The sequence below is a fragment of the Ostrinia furnacalis genome, unplaced genomic scaffold (genome assembly GCF_004193835.3).
Source record: "Ostrinia furnacalis isolate ACB-3 unplaced genomic scaffold, ASM419383v2 OfSCF2274, whole genome shotgun sequence".
Taxonomy (NCBI): Eukaryota; Metazoa; Arthropoda; class Insecta; order Lepidoptera; family Crambidae; genus Ostrinia; species Ostrinia furnacalis.
The window spans coordinates 530,049-544,482 of record NW_021132513.1 but is presented as its reverse complement, the minus strand read 5'-3'; the positions used below and the strand labels follow the sequence as shown (position 1 = coordinate 544,482).

Genomic DNA, 14,434 nt, shown 5'->3' with positions numbered 1-14,434 from the left:
TTTCTACTAAAAAAATAATTTCAGCCTAAAACCACCACCAGCCCAGATCTCAGAGCAAGCCCCGCAAATGCACCAAACGTCACAGCTGTCAAAGCCGCCATTTTTCCCGCCATTACCGTTCGCGCTCCCGCCAAAACCGACATCTGACGTTGAAATCAAGAACTTTCTTCTCAACACAGCGCTGCAGAACGCGTTGACGGGTTCGTTGAATCAGCTGACGCAACGGAAAGCATTTACGAAGACAGTTAAAGATACAGAGGCAGCTGGGAATGATGATGGGCAGAATAGGAGGAGACTGCACAAGTGTGATGTGGTGGGGTGTCATAAGGTGTACACGAAGAGCTCCCATTTGAAAGCACATAAACGGACACATACTGGTAAGCTTGCACTTTTATTTTCACTATTGATTGACTTAGCAAATCACAAAAAATTCATATTAATATCCGTATTTATCGTCATCTTCAGGTAATTAGAGGCAAATAGAGCATTTAGCCTACACTCCCTATGCTGGTCAGTCGGGTTGGCGAGGTCTGATGTTCGCATAATACTTGTTCCTTAATAGTCTTACCACAAAGACCTGCGCCGCCCGCATCCTGGCACCTCCCGCGACCTTCACCAGATCGTCGGTCCACCTAGTGGGAGGCCTGCCCACGCTACGTCTTCCGGCTCGTGGTCGCCACTCAAGAACTTTCCTGTTCCAGCGGCCATCAGCTCTAAGAGCTATGTGCCCCGCCCACTGCCACTTGATTTTAGCGACTCTGCGGGCTATGTCAGTCACTCTGCTTCTCCTACGGATCTCTTCATTTCTAATTTGCCTTATTGGCCTGGGGGGGGGGGGGCTTTGTCCAGCAGTAGACGTCTTTCGGCTGAAACGAACGATCGAACGGTCTTACGAAATCCACAGAAAGAGGTTGGTTAATACTCCACCGGAACAACAGGATTCGTATTGATGCAATTAGCTTGCATAATCGTGCCGGGTGGCCAGAGACTACCTACTAAAATTTCCATAGACAAAAAATAATTAAATTGTAGTCTTGTACAGGCCGATAGGTCGCGCTGTCGTCCAATAAGCGGGTTTACTATACCTTATACTAATAAATAATTTGGATTTTTCTCATCCAGGCGAGAAGCCATACTCCTGCGGCTGGGCAGGTTGCTCGTGGCGCTTCGCCCGCTCCGACGAGCTGACCCGCCACACTCGGAAGCACACCGGCCACAGACCATTCACTTGTGCGCTGTGCAGACGATCCTTTGCTAGGTCTGACCATCTAGGACTGCATATGAGGAGGCACTAGCAAATGGAACAAAAGAACAACCCTGAAGAAGACCCTTAAACCCAAGATACTAAGCGAGAAGCAAACACCCAAGGAGAAACGAGTTTAAGAGCAGGTTAGATGTAGTATAATAGGTGAGATGCGGTAACATAAAGACGCAAGTACTAGGTGAAGAACATGCTAGGGACACACTTCAAGTAGAGCCCTACACCCATGACACTAAGCAAGAAGCCCAAGACCCATAAAGAGACCCTAAGAGAGAAGACTACACCCAAGACTCAACACATGATCTATAAGGCGATCAGAGAGCAGGTTAGATGTAATATAGCGTGTCAGATGCAATTTAACAGGCTAGATGTAAGATTGACAGGTCAGATGTAAAGATAAAGTCCACTGAGTAACATAAAATGTCCAATGAGTAACTTAAAATGTTTAATGAGTAACTAAAATGTCCAATAAGTAACTTAGAATGTCCACTGAGCATCATAAAGGGTCTACTAATTTAACACATTGAACGCCAACGCGGTCAATGTTGTCCGACACTGCACTTTCCTACCAGGCCAAGTAAAAATTTCAATTTTTTTCAATTTTCGTCGATTGTTTTTTTTTGTTAAATCGTTACATTATAAACATAAATAAAGGATTTTATTAACATATAGTTGTTTTTGAGTCTTTACATCGAATTATTAAGCGTCGGACATCATTGACCCCCATGGCCCCAGCGAGCGAAAATTCGAAAATCCGTTCCGTAGGGCCGCGCGGTCATGTTGTCGACCATCCCCGCTCGCATCCAAAAAAAAAAAGGAGAACAACCAAAAAAATAAAGAGTTGTACATTGGTAGGTTTTTGATATATTATATTACGCATAAATAGGAATATTATAAGGTATAAAATGAGAAACGAAACTAGCAGGATAAGTCTTAAATAGTGATTAAAAATAATAATAAATAAATCGATGATACCGTAAAAGGAATGCTAAAAGTGATTTTTTTCAAATTGTTTTAATTAAAAAAGATTTAAATTTTATTTAAAAATTTGAATTTATCAATAATTCGTATAAAAGTTGTCCAAAACTGAGTCGTCCCAGCTATGGCATTGTCAGGAAGGCGCTACTATCAATACTGAACTATTAGTTCCCATTTTTGCCTCGTTGGACAGCCATATAATTATGAAATTTACAGGAAGGTGCTACTAACAACTGGGTTATTAATCCAATTTTTGCGACTTGACGTTTTAGAAATTGTTTGACTGTATTTTGAATTTTTCATCCATCACTGTAGTGTCACTTTCGATCGGTTCTTTTTTCAAAACAATATTGAATTGTCAGTATATCTACAAATAATATTTAAAAATATACTTAAAATTAAAAATAATTATAATGACATAGCTGATTTAACATGCCAATAATTTGACCTACATGATTAATAAAAAAAGTTCTAGAATAGAGTATCGATAAGAGAAAAAATGTTTTTTTCATACATTAAACAAATCTATTTTTCTCGACAATCCTGGTAGGTGTAAGCATCTAATAAGTACAATAATTTATGCCACTAATAAGGTTTTAAATGGCATAAGTTTTGTAGCTGTACAAAGAACTTAGTACCTGTACCAACCCTTCATACAAAGTGGTTGTTCAACAATGAAAGTGATTTTTTTTATTGTCCTGCATATTATAAATTATATAAAATAAGTAAACGATATGTTTTAATTAATAAACCGTTATTATCTTGCTAAAAAGTTGATAAATTTGCAAAAATGCATTGTATAATTACCATGTTTCATTGCGCTACCGTTATCCACATTTTTTTTTCTAAGTCCGAGCTTTACCTGAGAACCAAGTGACGTACACTAATCTTGGGAGCCGCGCGGGTCAGCTTATATGAGAATTATTGAAGAAATGCTGTCCATCGGCTCAATACAGAAGTTTAAACATAGGTCTGACTCGCGGTCATCATTGTCCGACGCGGCCCGAACGGAAAGTTAAAGTGTCGCCCATCATTGTCCCCCATGGCCCGAACGGAACAGTGCCATTTTTAGGCTGGCAGCGAAGGTGTTAAACAGTCCCCAAGTGACCTAAAAACACTGACTCTTTCACTTTTCCTCCTTTATTGGTGATGTATTGCTAGATCAAACCACCTGAAACTGCATATTAGGGGACTTTAAATACACTAAATCTATTATGAAAAAAGAGCACTGTTACGTAACAAGCTCTACTCCTGATGTTAGTACTTTTGAGCATCAGGCCCTCAGGCCACTTGCAAGCACAGCGGCCACCGGCCATTCACGTGTGCTCTATGCAGACGATCTTTTGCTAGGTCTGACCATCTGGGGCTGCATATGAGGAGGCACTAATAACTGGGACCTTAACAAAACGCCTGCACCCAAGATACTAAGGAAAAAGCAAGGACCCATGAGGAGACCCTATGAGAAAAGCCTACACCTTTAATAAATAAATTCTCTACAAATTTTGTCCAATAAAAAATTTTATACGGTGAACCGTTTTCGAGATAGAGGGCGGCCGCTAGTACTTATAATAAATCTGTAGAGGTCAATTCTGTACATGAAATATATTTTCAAAATAACTATCAGGGGGTGATTAGTGATCGATACTGATGCCAAAAATGCAATCAGTAAAATTTTTGTCTGTCTGTCTGTCCGTCTGTATGTTCCTTATAGAAACAAAAACTACTCGACGGATTTTAACGAAACTTGGTACAATTATTCTTCATATACCTAGGCAGGTTATAGTATACTTAGGAATTCCCACGGGAACAAGAATTAGCGGGAAAATCCTTTTGTATGAAAAATCTAAACGCTTAACGGAAGTTAGACGCTTGAAATTTGGCATGTAGGTACCTTAGTAAACTTAAAGCTTATTTACAACAAGGAATTCCCGAAATTCCCACGGGAATTAGCGCTTAAGTTGACCTGAAGTGATGCAGTGACCGCGCGCTCTCCGCCCTCTATCTCGAAAACGGTTAACCGTATAAAAAAATTTTTGAAGCAAAATTTGTAGAGAATTTAGTATTCTACAATATTGATAATAAATACAAATAGCAAAAAAACCCATAGGAAATGAGATATTTCTAAAAAACGCCCAATATACCGATTTTTGTGACCATTGACCTTGAAATTTAATAGTTGCTTACACCCACCATATGTAGGTTTTGAGACAACTTTTAGGGTGTCAATATACACGTATTTACAGACTTACAGCTGGGTATCTCGAATTCCGAGGTGAACTTACTATAATGACTGGACTAAATAATACATTTATAAATGAAGCTAAAATTTTATACTAGGTGTTATATACGCTCAATTTTTTTAGAAGAAAGATCTAGACGTTATACGTGACAGTATATAAATTGTAATATGTGACAGTATTACATAATTTAAGAATAAAAGTTATGTAAATGCATTGAAATGTATGACAATTTCATACAAGATGAAGACTTTTCGCTCAAATCAATATTATAATAATATCTTTACTGTGAAAATCGACAGAATTAGTTTAGTGACAATAATTAAACCATAGCGGCATTATTTCATTAACTTACGGCCAGTACATTTACACATTTATTTTTATAGATTTTAAGTATTATTATAAGTTAGTTAAGTATAATAGTTTTACATCTCCTGAACGTCAATTTGATGGAAAAATAAGGAACAGACATGATTTTTAATTAAAAAACTACTCGCTTGTTGACAGGAGTGAAGTTATTTTAAGTAACCGGTTTATAAAATGCCATCAACATTGCAATTTAAACCGTAGTAATATAATATTAAAGTCACCTTACTGTTTTTCTTCAGAGCACTCTTTCAAATACATAGTTATTAAATAATAATTCTAAATTTTAGAGTTTAAGTAAGCATATAAAAATAAAATCTATATTAATAATTTCGTCAAGGGGTACGGTAGACTGGATCGAAACCTTATATGAATAACAAAGCATAAAAAAATATCGATTTTGAGTCGACAACATATATCCGCAAAATTCGGATAATGGAGAATTTCGTTAAATTCCGATGGCACTGACAAACAATTTCAAACAAACCGCTGTCGCCATCTTTAGTAGTTCACTATCCACTCACTATGCGATCAGCGCCAAAACCTTACTACCTCTTTGCTGGGTTGTCATCGATCCATAAATAAATGGAGATCAGTGCGTTTCGCGATTTTTATGATACACTCTTTGTTATGTGTTTTTTCTTTTAACCTTATATTGGCCGATTCAACCACAGAAAAAGAATATTAGCCATAACCATAAAAGTTGAAGTTCAAATGTCAATGTCATTTAGTTTCGCACAGTGATAAATTCCAGTGACATGCAATTTTTGTAATGGTAAAATATTTGTAAGAAACTGCAAACAAATGCAAATGTGCAGTCGATGTGTGGAATGCGACAACATTATGCTCGGTAAGCGGCTTATTTTTTTTTTATTTAACCCGAAAAATAATAATAAATGACCACATGCATAGCCTGTGTTGAGTTGTTATCAACATAAATACAGAAACAGACACGATTTTTGCACCGTTTTTTCTGATAACCGAATAGACTCCTTCATGCGCAAGTTCCACTTGAGCTCGGCTGGTTCTTATTATAAATAATTTTGTAATATATTTTTGCAGATAATTTCAATTATTGCGAGTGTTGTGGCTTAGAAACAATTAGGCAGTTAAGAATAAACAAGGCTCGGGCACTATCAAACCTTTTTCCTAAAAAGCAAAAAGCTGCTTCTGCTGCATCACAAGATTTATTTGATGACTTTCAGGTAAGTTAATAGTGTAGGTCACTGAGTAAAGTAAAATAAATATAGAGGTGGGAGGGTATACCTACACCTACATACATTCACAATACTTATTAATATTTGAATATTTGTCTAAAAATAAAATATATTTCTGTTATTAAACTCAGTTAGCTCAGATGGTAAGAGCGCGACAACGGAGAAGTCGAGGATGTAGGTTCAACTCCTGTATGTGGTGTATTTTTTCATCACATCTTATTAAATTTGTTTAATAAGAGTAATACAATATAGCATTAAAAATTGAAATGAAAGCTTTAAATTTTCTATTCATAAATATATTTCTATTTTAAGGTTGATAACGAAGAGTTGACGCTAATCGAGGATTCATTGATGATTGATGATGCTTCTTCGGACAACAAGAAAAAACAGCTACTGTCAGTCAGCAGTGATGATGCTTCTTCGGACAACAAGGAAAAACAGCTGCTGTCAGTCAGCAGTGATTTTATTTCTTTAGAAGAAGAAGAGAAAGAAAATATATCAAATGGCGGGCAGACCCCCGAAAAAACGTAAATATTCAAGCAGGTTTAGTACAGAATATCAGCCCCCCAGGACTAACTATTTATATTTAGCACTTTCAAATAACACCATTCAAGTACCAGTACATTCAGTTGGTTCTATGATTTATGAATGTGTTCAATGTCAAGCACTTCATTCTGACTATTAATAAGAGTTATTTACATAACCTATATTAAAGATTGAATTTGATTGTTTTGTTAATTTGTCTTAGTTTATTTTGAATGTTGATTTAAAATAAAAATAATTTGTGTAAAAACTTTTGCAGTTTTTATTTACCATATTTATTAAACACAACTAACGAAGCTATATAAATCTATATTTAATATTCTTTGAGAACCGATGACTACAGAAACATCTATCTACATTTTTTGCACCTAGAATTGTGTATTATGAGTCAAATTTCACCCGAGCGAAGCCGGGTTTTCATCTAGTTTAATATATTTTCATGTTTTTTGAAAGTATAAGTTATGGAAATTATACAGTGAGTCAGACCAACACATATTTTTTGTATATTTGAAATTCCCTCAAATAACTTTAAACCTTACACACAATATGGAGCTCAAAATCGTTTGAGGTTATTATAATTTATTTTGTATATTGTCATGGGATGGCATTATTTTGTATACATTATATTTTATATACTACCAGTAATTGATTAGGTTGTATACAGTTTGCAATTTTAGTGTATAATTTACACATTTACCCAACTGCAGAAAGGCAGTTGATTTTTACGTACTTATTATACGTAGGTTAGATAGAGGTCTATGTTTTTGTAGTCCTATTATACATAGTTTACATTGTCTATGCTCAAAAATGATGTTCCACAATTTTATATACATTATAAATAATATAAAAAGTTGATACTTATACAGGGCGATTGTGGCAATACTAGAATTTAAACAAAATACTATATTCCTATATTATTGTGAAATCATATTTTTGTACATTTAAAAAGTGTTCGTAGATATACATTTTGTTTTTGTTTTCAGATGTTTATGTATAAGTTTAATATTAGTTAATTTAGTTATATTATACACGTGGATGAAATATAATTATATAGATAAGACTTGATGACAAACAGTAATTTGGGGCCAGTATTTTTGAAATTATAGAAATAAATGTAATTTTAAGGATTTAAAAAGTTTTAAATATTAATATAAAAAAATCAAAAGGGTGCTATGATCCTAGATTATTTAAAAAAGATGTAATTGTGAAAATTATTTTAATTATTGATCTCGCATTGGAAATTCCTAACTCTCTATTTTTTTCATTGAATTTTGATCTCAATTTGATTTTTTAAAGAAAAATGTTTGACAGCTAGCAACCAACACAAATAGACGAATTGCCTCAATTTTGAAGCTTATTTTGTAAGCCATAAAGTGTAAAATTCATTGGGGAAACTCGTCATTTTATTTTAGGTTGACCTGCTGAAAATTGTACCTTATAATATACAAAATTTATATTTCACCATTTGAATATGTTATACTGTGGATGATATACAGTCAGAATCAAATAGTTCGTGACACCCAAAGTAGCCAAAAAGTTCGCAACACGTCTTTGTTACAATTGGAATAAGGTTGTGTTGTAAACACTTTGGGTGTCTCGTACTATTTGACGCTGACTTTACTTACTAAAAATATAATTGTTTTGTAATTTACTAAAACCCGGTCTCGGTCTCTCGCACACTCACTGCGGGCGCCCGTCGCACAGTCGCGACAGCAATATAATTACGCGCGAGCGATAAGGATGGGTAGCTTGGGTCAATGGACAAAATTTTACGTGCTCAGCGACCAGACTACATCTCTCTGAATTCTGTCGTGTACTAAAATGTATTTATAATATTGGGCTCGATTATTTTTATTAAACTCTGACTTTCTTTTATTAGTGAATAAAAAGAGATAGAACTACTTTATGAATGTCAAATTGAATATTAAGCTTTGTTTTAAGTTGTTGTCGAGTTTCTTCCGCCACTTCTTACCGGCACCAGCCCATATGTTGTCCCGAAGTGGTGGTAGGGCAAGCTATACATATTTGGGACGTGTATAAATGCCTTAAAAAAGGGCTTATATGAAAGACTAAGCGGCTGCCCGCGACTTCGTACGCGTGGATCCCGTTTTACCCCCATAAGGGTGGAGTTTCGTGAAATCCTTTCATAGCAGATGCCTACGTCATAACATCTACCTGCCAAATATCAGCCCGATCCGTCTAGTGGTTTGGGCTGTGCGTTGATAGATCACTATGTCAGTCAGTCATCTTAGAATTATATTGAATTTGAAAATATACTGAGGTTATACGTTATATAAGAAGTTTATACAAAACAAGTTATATTCAGTTTGACAGACATGTGTTACAAAAAATATTGTGACTTAAATTTTGTGTCGTAAAAAAGTGATAATTTATCTCCACTACAAAAACGCCTTTTTGTGTTAGTTTAAGAGCAGATGTTGTGTTATTTTTATGTTAATTTTATATTATTTTTAACTTCTAGCATTTTAGCGGCCAGTAATGCAACTATTAGTAAAAGCACTTATAGGCTGGGGCTTGACACATAGCGAGTGTAATCTATACCAGAGTAAATACAAATGAGTAGGTCATCTTTATAGAAACGCACCGAGCGCGGTCTATCCTATCTATACTAATATTATAGATGCGAAAGTAACCTAAACCACTGAACCGATTTTGATGAAATGTGGCATAGAGATAGTTTGAGTCCCAGGAAAGGATAAAGGATAGTTTTTATCCGGGTTTTTGAAGCAGGGACGCGCGCGATAAAGTTTTTATGTGACAGACAAAATTCCACGCGGGCGGAAAGCTAGTAATAAAAATATTTCAAGGTACAGTCGGCGTTAAAAAATAATAATATATCTTTGGACAATTTCACACAGTGCCAAGTAAATAATTCGTGACACCCAAAGTTGCCAGAAAGTTCGCAACGTCTTTGTTATATTAGAATAGGGCTGTGTTGTTAACTTTTTGGCCACTTTTGGGTGTCACGAGGTATTTGAAGCTACGTTATTATAGGTNACCCTCTCGGATTCCACTTCGGCAAGCCGAAGACGAGGGTCTTGACCGACTCTCGGGAGCACTCGGGTTAACAACTGGCCCCGTGGTGTCGCTACTCACCAACAGCTCGCCACAAAGCTGCCCTGCGGCTTATTATTATTATTAAAAGGTATCTGGAGTGCTGATCAATCATCGGTTTTTCAAATGAACTCTATAGAACCACAGTATTAGGGATGGACCTAACTGATGGATGCGGCGAAAAGTTAGTGCAATGTAAAAAGATTAATCCATATAAAATATAAATAATATTACGTAACAATAAGATAATGCTACGGTAGAACAAGCTCGAAATGCAATATTATGTTAATATACTAGAGATTTAGCACTATACAGGGTGTTAGGTAAATGGGTACTTATATGAGCCGACACACCAATAAATGGTATGGTGAAGTCAGAAAATTGATATCTTTATTTTAATTTCATACAAATCAGATTTTATAAAATTAATTGTGTATGAAAATTAAAAAAATTAAAATGATATATCAAATTTCTGACTTTACCATACCATTTATATGACCATGTTAACAAGTGCTAGTGTCGGCTCATATACCCATTTACCTAACACCCTGTAGTACTGAATAAAATATAACTTTTTTGGGAATTTGCTCATTAAAGCTCATTTCGTAGGAACTTTGTAAAAACATAAACGTATAAATTCAGGACACGAAAGCATTTCAACCTCAACTTTTAGTATTTTGCTACAGTAAAAGTTGAATGTACGTGGGTAGCACGTATCTTCATCAACATAAATATCCTGTTTTACCTCTAAAAATCTGCTCTATTTTCCCCAAATCGTGTAGGGACTACTTACAGAATATTATAAAAAAGTAAAGCAAAAATCTTTGCTTAGCCTTTTTTCATCACCTTATTTCCTTCTGCCTTATTTATTCCACCCATTTCTTTCGAGCCACAATTAATTACTTTTTACGTGGAACCTGCGTAATTAATGTGCATTGGAAGCGAGGAGGGCTCCTGGGCTCCTAACGTGGGATTGTGGACTTCGTAATACTCCGTAACAAAGTTTAATTCCCCCCGCACGGGGCACGTAAACATATAGCTCCGTAATAATTTCGTTTTAAAATTAGTAAATCCGTACATTTTAAGTGGAAAAATGTGTCATTGATAATACATTAGTGTTAATACCTGGAAAAAAGTGTTATTTCGAAGTGAAGTGAACTATAAACGAAGATAAACTGTTCTTCAAGTGAATAATGTGACTTATGTACGTACTCCTTATATCATAATAAACTCATTAAAATCAACATCGACACTAAGTTTACTGGTGAAAAACTGAACAGTGTTAATTAATATGTGTAAATAATGCCTGCAATTGGATTTTTCTTTCAAATATGTTTTTGTGTGCATAACCGTTCCTTCTTCTAACAACAAAACGGACATTGACCTCTGAGTTCTGCGTTCCTTCTGCATACTAAAATCAAAGAATTTAAACTGCTAACTCCATCTATCCCAAGCTGCATGAACTACATCGTAGTCGCGATTCCCTGCACAGACGACTAATTGGGCACTGCTTCTGCTTATTTGCATGTTTAACTGTCCTACTAGTGCCGACGACATCCGCAAGATGGCGCTAAATTGCAAAAAATGCAAAAAGGTCATATCGAACAAACAATTTCTTACATGCTCTATCTGTGAAAAGAAATACCACATCGATTGCATAAATGTATCTTTCCAACGCTTTCGAATAATGACACTGGAAAATAAAAAAGCTTATCGATGCGATCCATGCTTTAATAAACTAAAACCCTCAGCCACAGCGAAGAAAACGCTTCAGGTGTCACTGCCAAATAGCTCAACCGACTCCCACCCATCCGTGCTGGAAGCTTCTACACCTCTAAATAATACCTTATCTCCACCACAGAACAATACTTCAATGTATGACCAGGATTATGTCACCTGTCGCAACAAACATCGGGTTAATATCCCGACCAACAACTCCTTCGAAAGCTTAAATAACGACGAGGAAACACCATCGGCAACACCGAGTCCGACCGAAAACATACACCGAAGTCTACCAGAATTACGATCGAATATAGCATTCACAGTGGAAGAGTTGCTTGCGAAAATAGATAATCTGGAATGTAAATTGAAAAGCGCAGAAACCGAAATAGAAACTCTTACTAAGGAAAATCGCGCCTTATCAAAAAAACTGATAGAAAACGAACAGAAAATCAATAATCCTGCACAAATATGTAAATCTCCAAGCAAAAATTCTTCAATCAAATCAAAACAAAACAGCAAGAAAACACATTCAGCAAAGGAAATAAGATCCCAGATTTCCCAAAAAGATAATAACACTATCCCTAACATGTCCACAACGCTGACTGCAAATATTGACAGAAACCCACCTACTACTAATCATCTTGCTATGTCTGAAAACCCAAAACCCAAGGAGAAAACAAATAAAAACAAAATCTGCCTACTTAGTACCTCTAAACTCAATAAGACTCGAAACATCGTCCAAAACAACATGCCCTTAAGCTATGCTGTATGTCACTACCTGAAGACTAATTGTGGAATAAAACCACTTCTACAGGACATAGAGAAAAAAGTTGCTAACTTTTCCATGAGAGATTATTGCATAATATTTATTGGCAAAGAAGATTTTGAATCAACAACAAACTACTTTGAACTAATCACCTATATTAGAGAGAAATTGACAAATATAACACACACAAATATCATCATATGTATGCCAACGTTTAAATGCTGCAGTTTTTCGGACCTATACAACAGAAGAATAGAAATGTTCAACCACCTTCTCCACCTGGACAACGCAACACATGAATACGCATACTTAGTAGACTCCAACTTGAACCTTGAATATAACCATACCATGTTTAATACACACACTGGTCTAATAAACGACTACGGAATACAAACTATATCTCATGATATCGCTGAACTAATGGATTGGATTGAAGAATACCATGATGAAAGTTACCTGACTTATGATCGATCTCCTGGAATTCTACTGGAAGAAGACTTACAGCTAAGGGACGAGGAAAGACTTAAACCAAGAGGAGTACCACTGCAGAAGCCCTTTCGTGAATAGCATAAAAATAACCTTCCAAAACATCCAGAGTGTAGGAAATAAATTAGATTTGTTAGAACAACTTTTAGAATATGAAAACATTGATATATTAGTATTGTCAGAAGTGTGGAAGAATAGGGATTTTTGTGATACTATAGTGATACCAAATTATAAAATAGCTTCCATATTTTGTAGGAAAGAGCATGTCGGTGGAGGTGTCTGTATTATGCTCAGGAATTTTATTGATTATGTAGAAAAGACAGACCTTGTTGGATTTTCTGTGGAATATGTTGTTGAATTTTGTGCTATAGAAATACCAAAATTAAATATTGTTTTAGTTGGCATTTATAGAGCAGACCGTCATCTAGATCTTTTCTATGAACAACTGACCAAAGTACTAGACAGAATTCTATTAAAATATGATAATAAACGAGTAATTATAGGAGGAGATTTCAATATAAATGTCGAAGAATTAAATAGGCACTCAACAAAACTTTTAAATCTTATGCGTTCGTATAATTTAACTCAATTAGTACAAGAGGCTACCAGAGTAACAAATAAAACAGCCACGTGTATCGATTTAATTTTTACCAATGATGTACCTCGAGTTCAAAAATGTTATGTCACTGATTATGGTTTATCAGATCATAAAGCAACTAACCTAAAGTTAAAGTCCGTTAAAGATTTAAACAAAAAACAAATATTATATACAAAAAAAAGACTTTTCAATCAAAAGAAAATAGAATCCTTTAAAAATTATGTAAAAAATGTCAACTGGGACACTGTTCTAAATGAAAATATGAGTGTAAATGAAAATTATAATACTTTTCTAGAAAAAATAAAGGTTGGTCTAAATGAACACATACCATTAAAAATTATAAAAATAAAAGACAAAGTTAAAAAAGGTTGGTTAACTAACGGAATACGAAAGTCATGCGAACATAAAAGAGTTCTAAGAATTATCCTTAATAAAACCAAAAATTCAGCAATTCATTCCTACTATAAATTATATACAAAAACTCTAAAACGTAGCATTACATTATCAAAAAAATTGCAATACATTAAAGAAATGGAAAAATCAGACAATAAAATAAAAACCATGTGGAAAATAATTAAAAATAAATTAGGTAAAACAGAATCAAGTAATCATAAAAATATGGTACTAAACGTAAAAAAGAATCTAATAACGTGTCCCATTGAAATATCTAATACCTTTAACGACCATTTCGCATCTATTGGTAAAACTAAAAATGATCATAATAATAAAACTCAATTTAGTCCTTCGGTAAAATTAATCCCAACAAACTCTATGTACTTAAATCCAGTGAACCAAAAAGAAATCAAAACTATTATTAATAAACTAAAAAAAAAACATAGCAGTGGCATAGACGATATACCACCTTTGTTATTAAAANGAAGAAATATCAATTTGTGAAAACAGCCAAAACTGCAACGCTACACCTTGAATAACAAACATAGTATTTTGGGAATTGATGTAATGTCCCTTCAGTAGTGGATTAAAAGGACCCTACAGCGGTTATTGTATTGGTGAACAAAGGTCAAAGCTACAGGTTCAAAAGCGTCATCAAAAACATTATTCTCTTTATTGAGAATTATGTGACTGTATTTTGAGAAATGACGACATATCCACATAATAAAAACACTAATAATAATAAATTATGTTCAACACCTATTTTTGTTTTCATCATCATCATTTCAGCCA

At 34.9% G+C, this 14,434-nt stretch overlaps 1 protein-coding gene and 1 long non-coding RNA gene across 2 annotated transcripts in view; both read left to right on the top strand.

Annotated features, from left to right (window-relative positions):
* LOC114354921 (Krueppel-like factor 2) overlaps window positions 1-1,774 on the top strand; it is a 45,204-nt gene extending 43,430 nt beyond the window's left edge. The window contains exons 8-9 of the mRNA XM_028307522.1: window positions 25-377; window positions 1,123-1,774. Coding sequence (XP_028163323.1) covers window positions 25-377; window positions 1,123-1,295 — 526 coding nt within the window. The 3' untranslated portion in view covers window positions 1,296-1,774. The remainder of the gene's footprint in view (window positions 1-24; window positions 378-1,122) is intronic.
* Window positions 1,775-5,159: 3,385 nt separating this feature from the next.
* Window positions 5,160-6,674, top strand: LOC114354922 (uncharacterized). The gene is made up of 2 exons (XR_003656068.1): window positions 5,160-6,047; window positions 6,372-6,674. It is a non-coding gene; the product is annotated as an uncharacterized LOC114354922 (long non-coding RNA).
* Window positions 6,675-14,434: the final 7,760 nt, after the last annotated feature.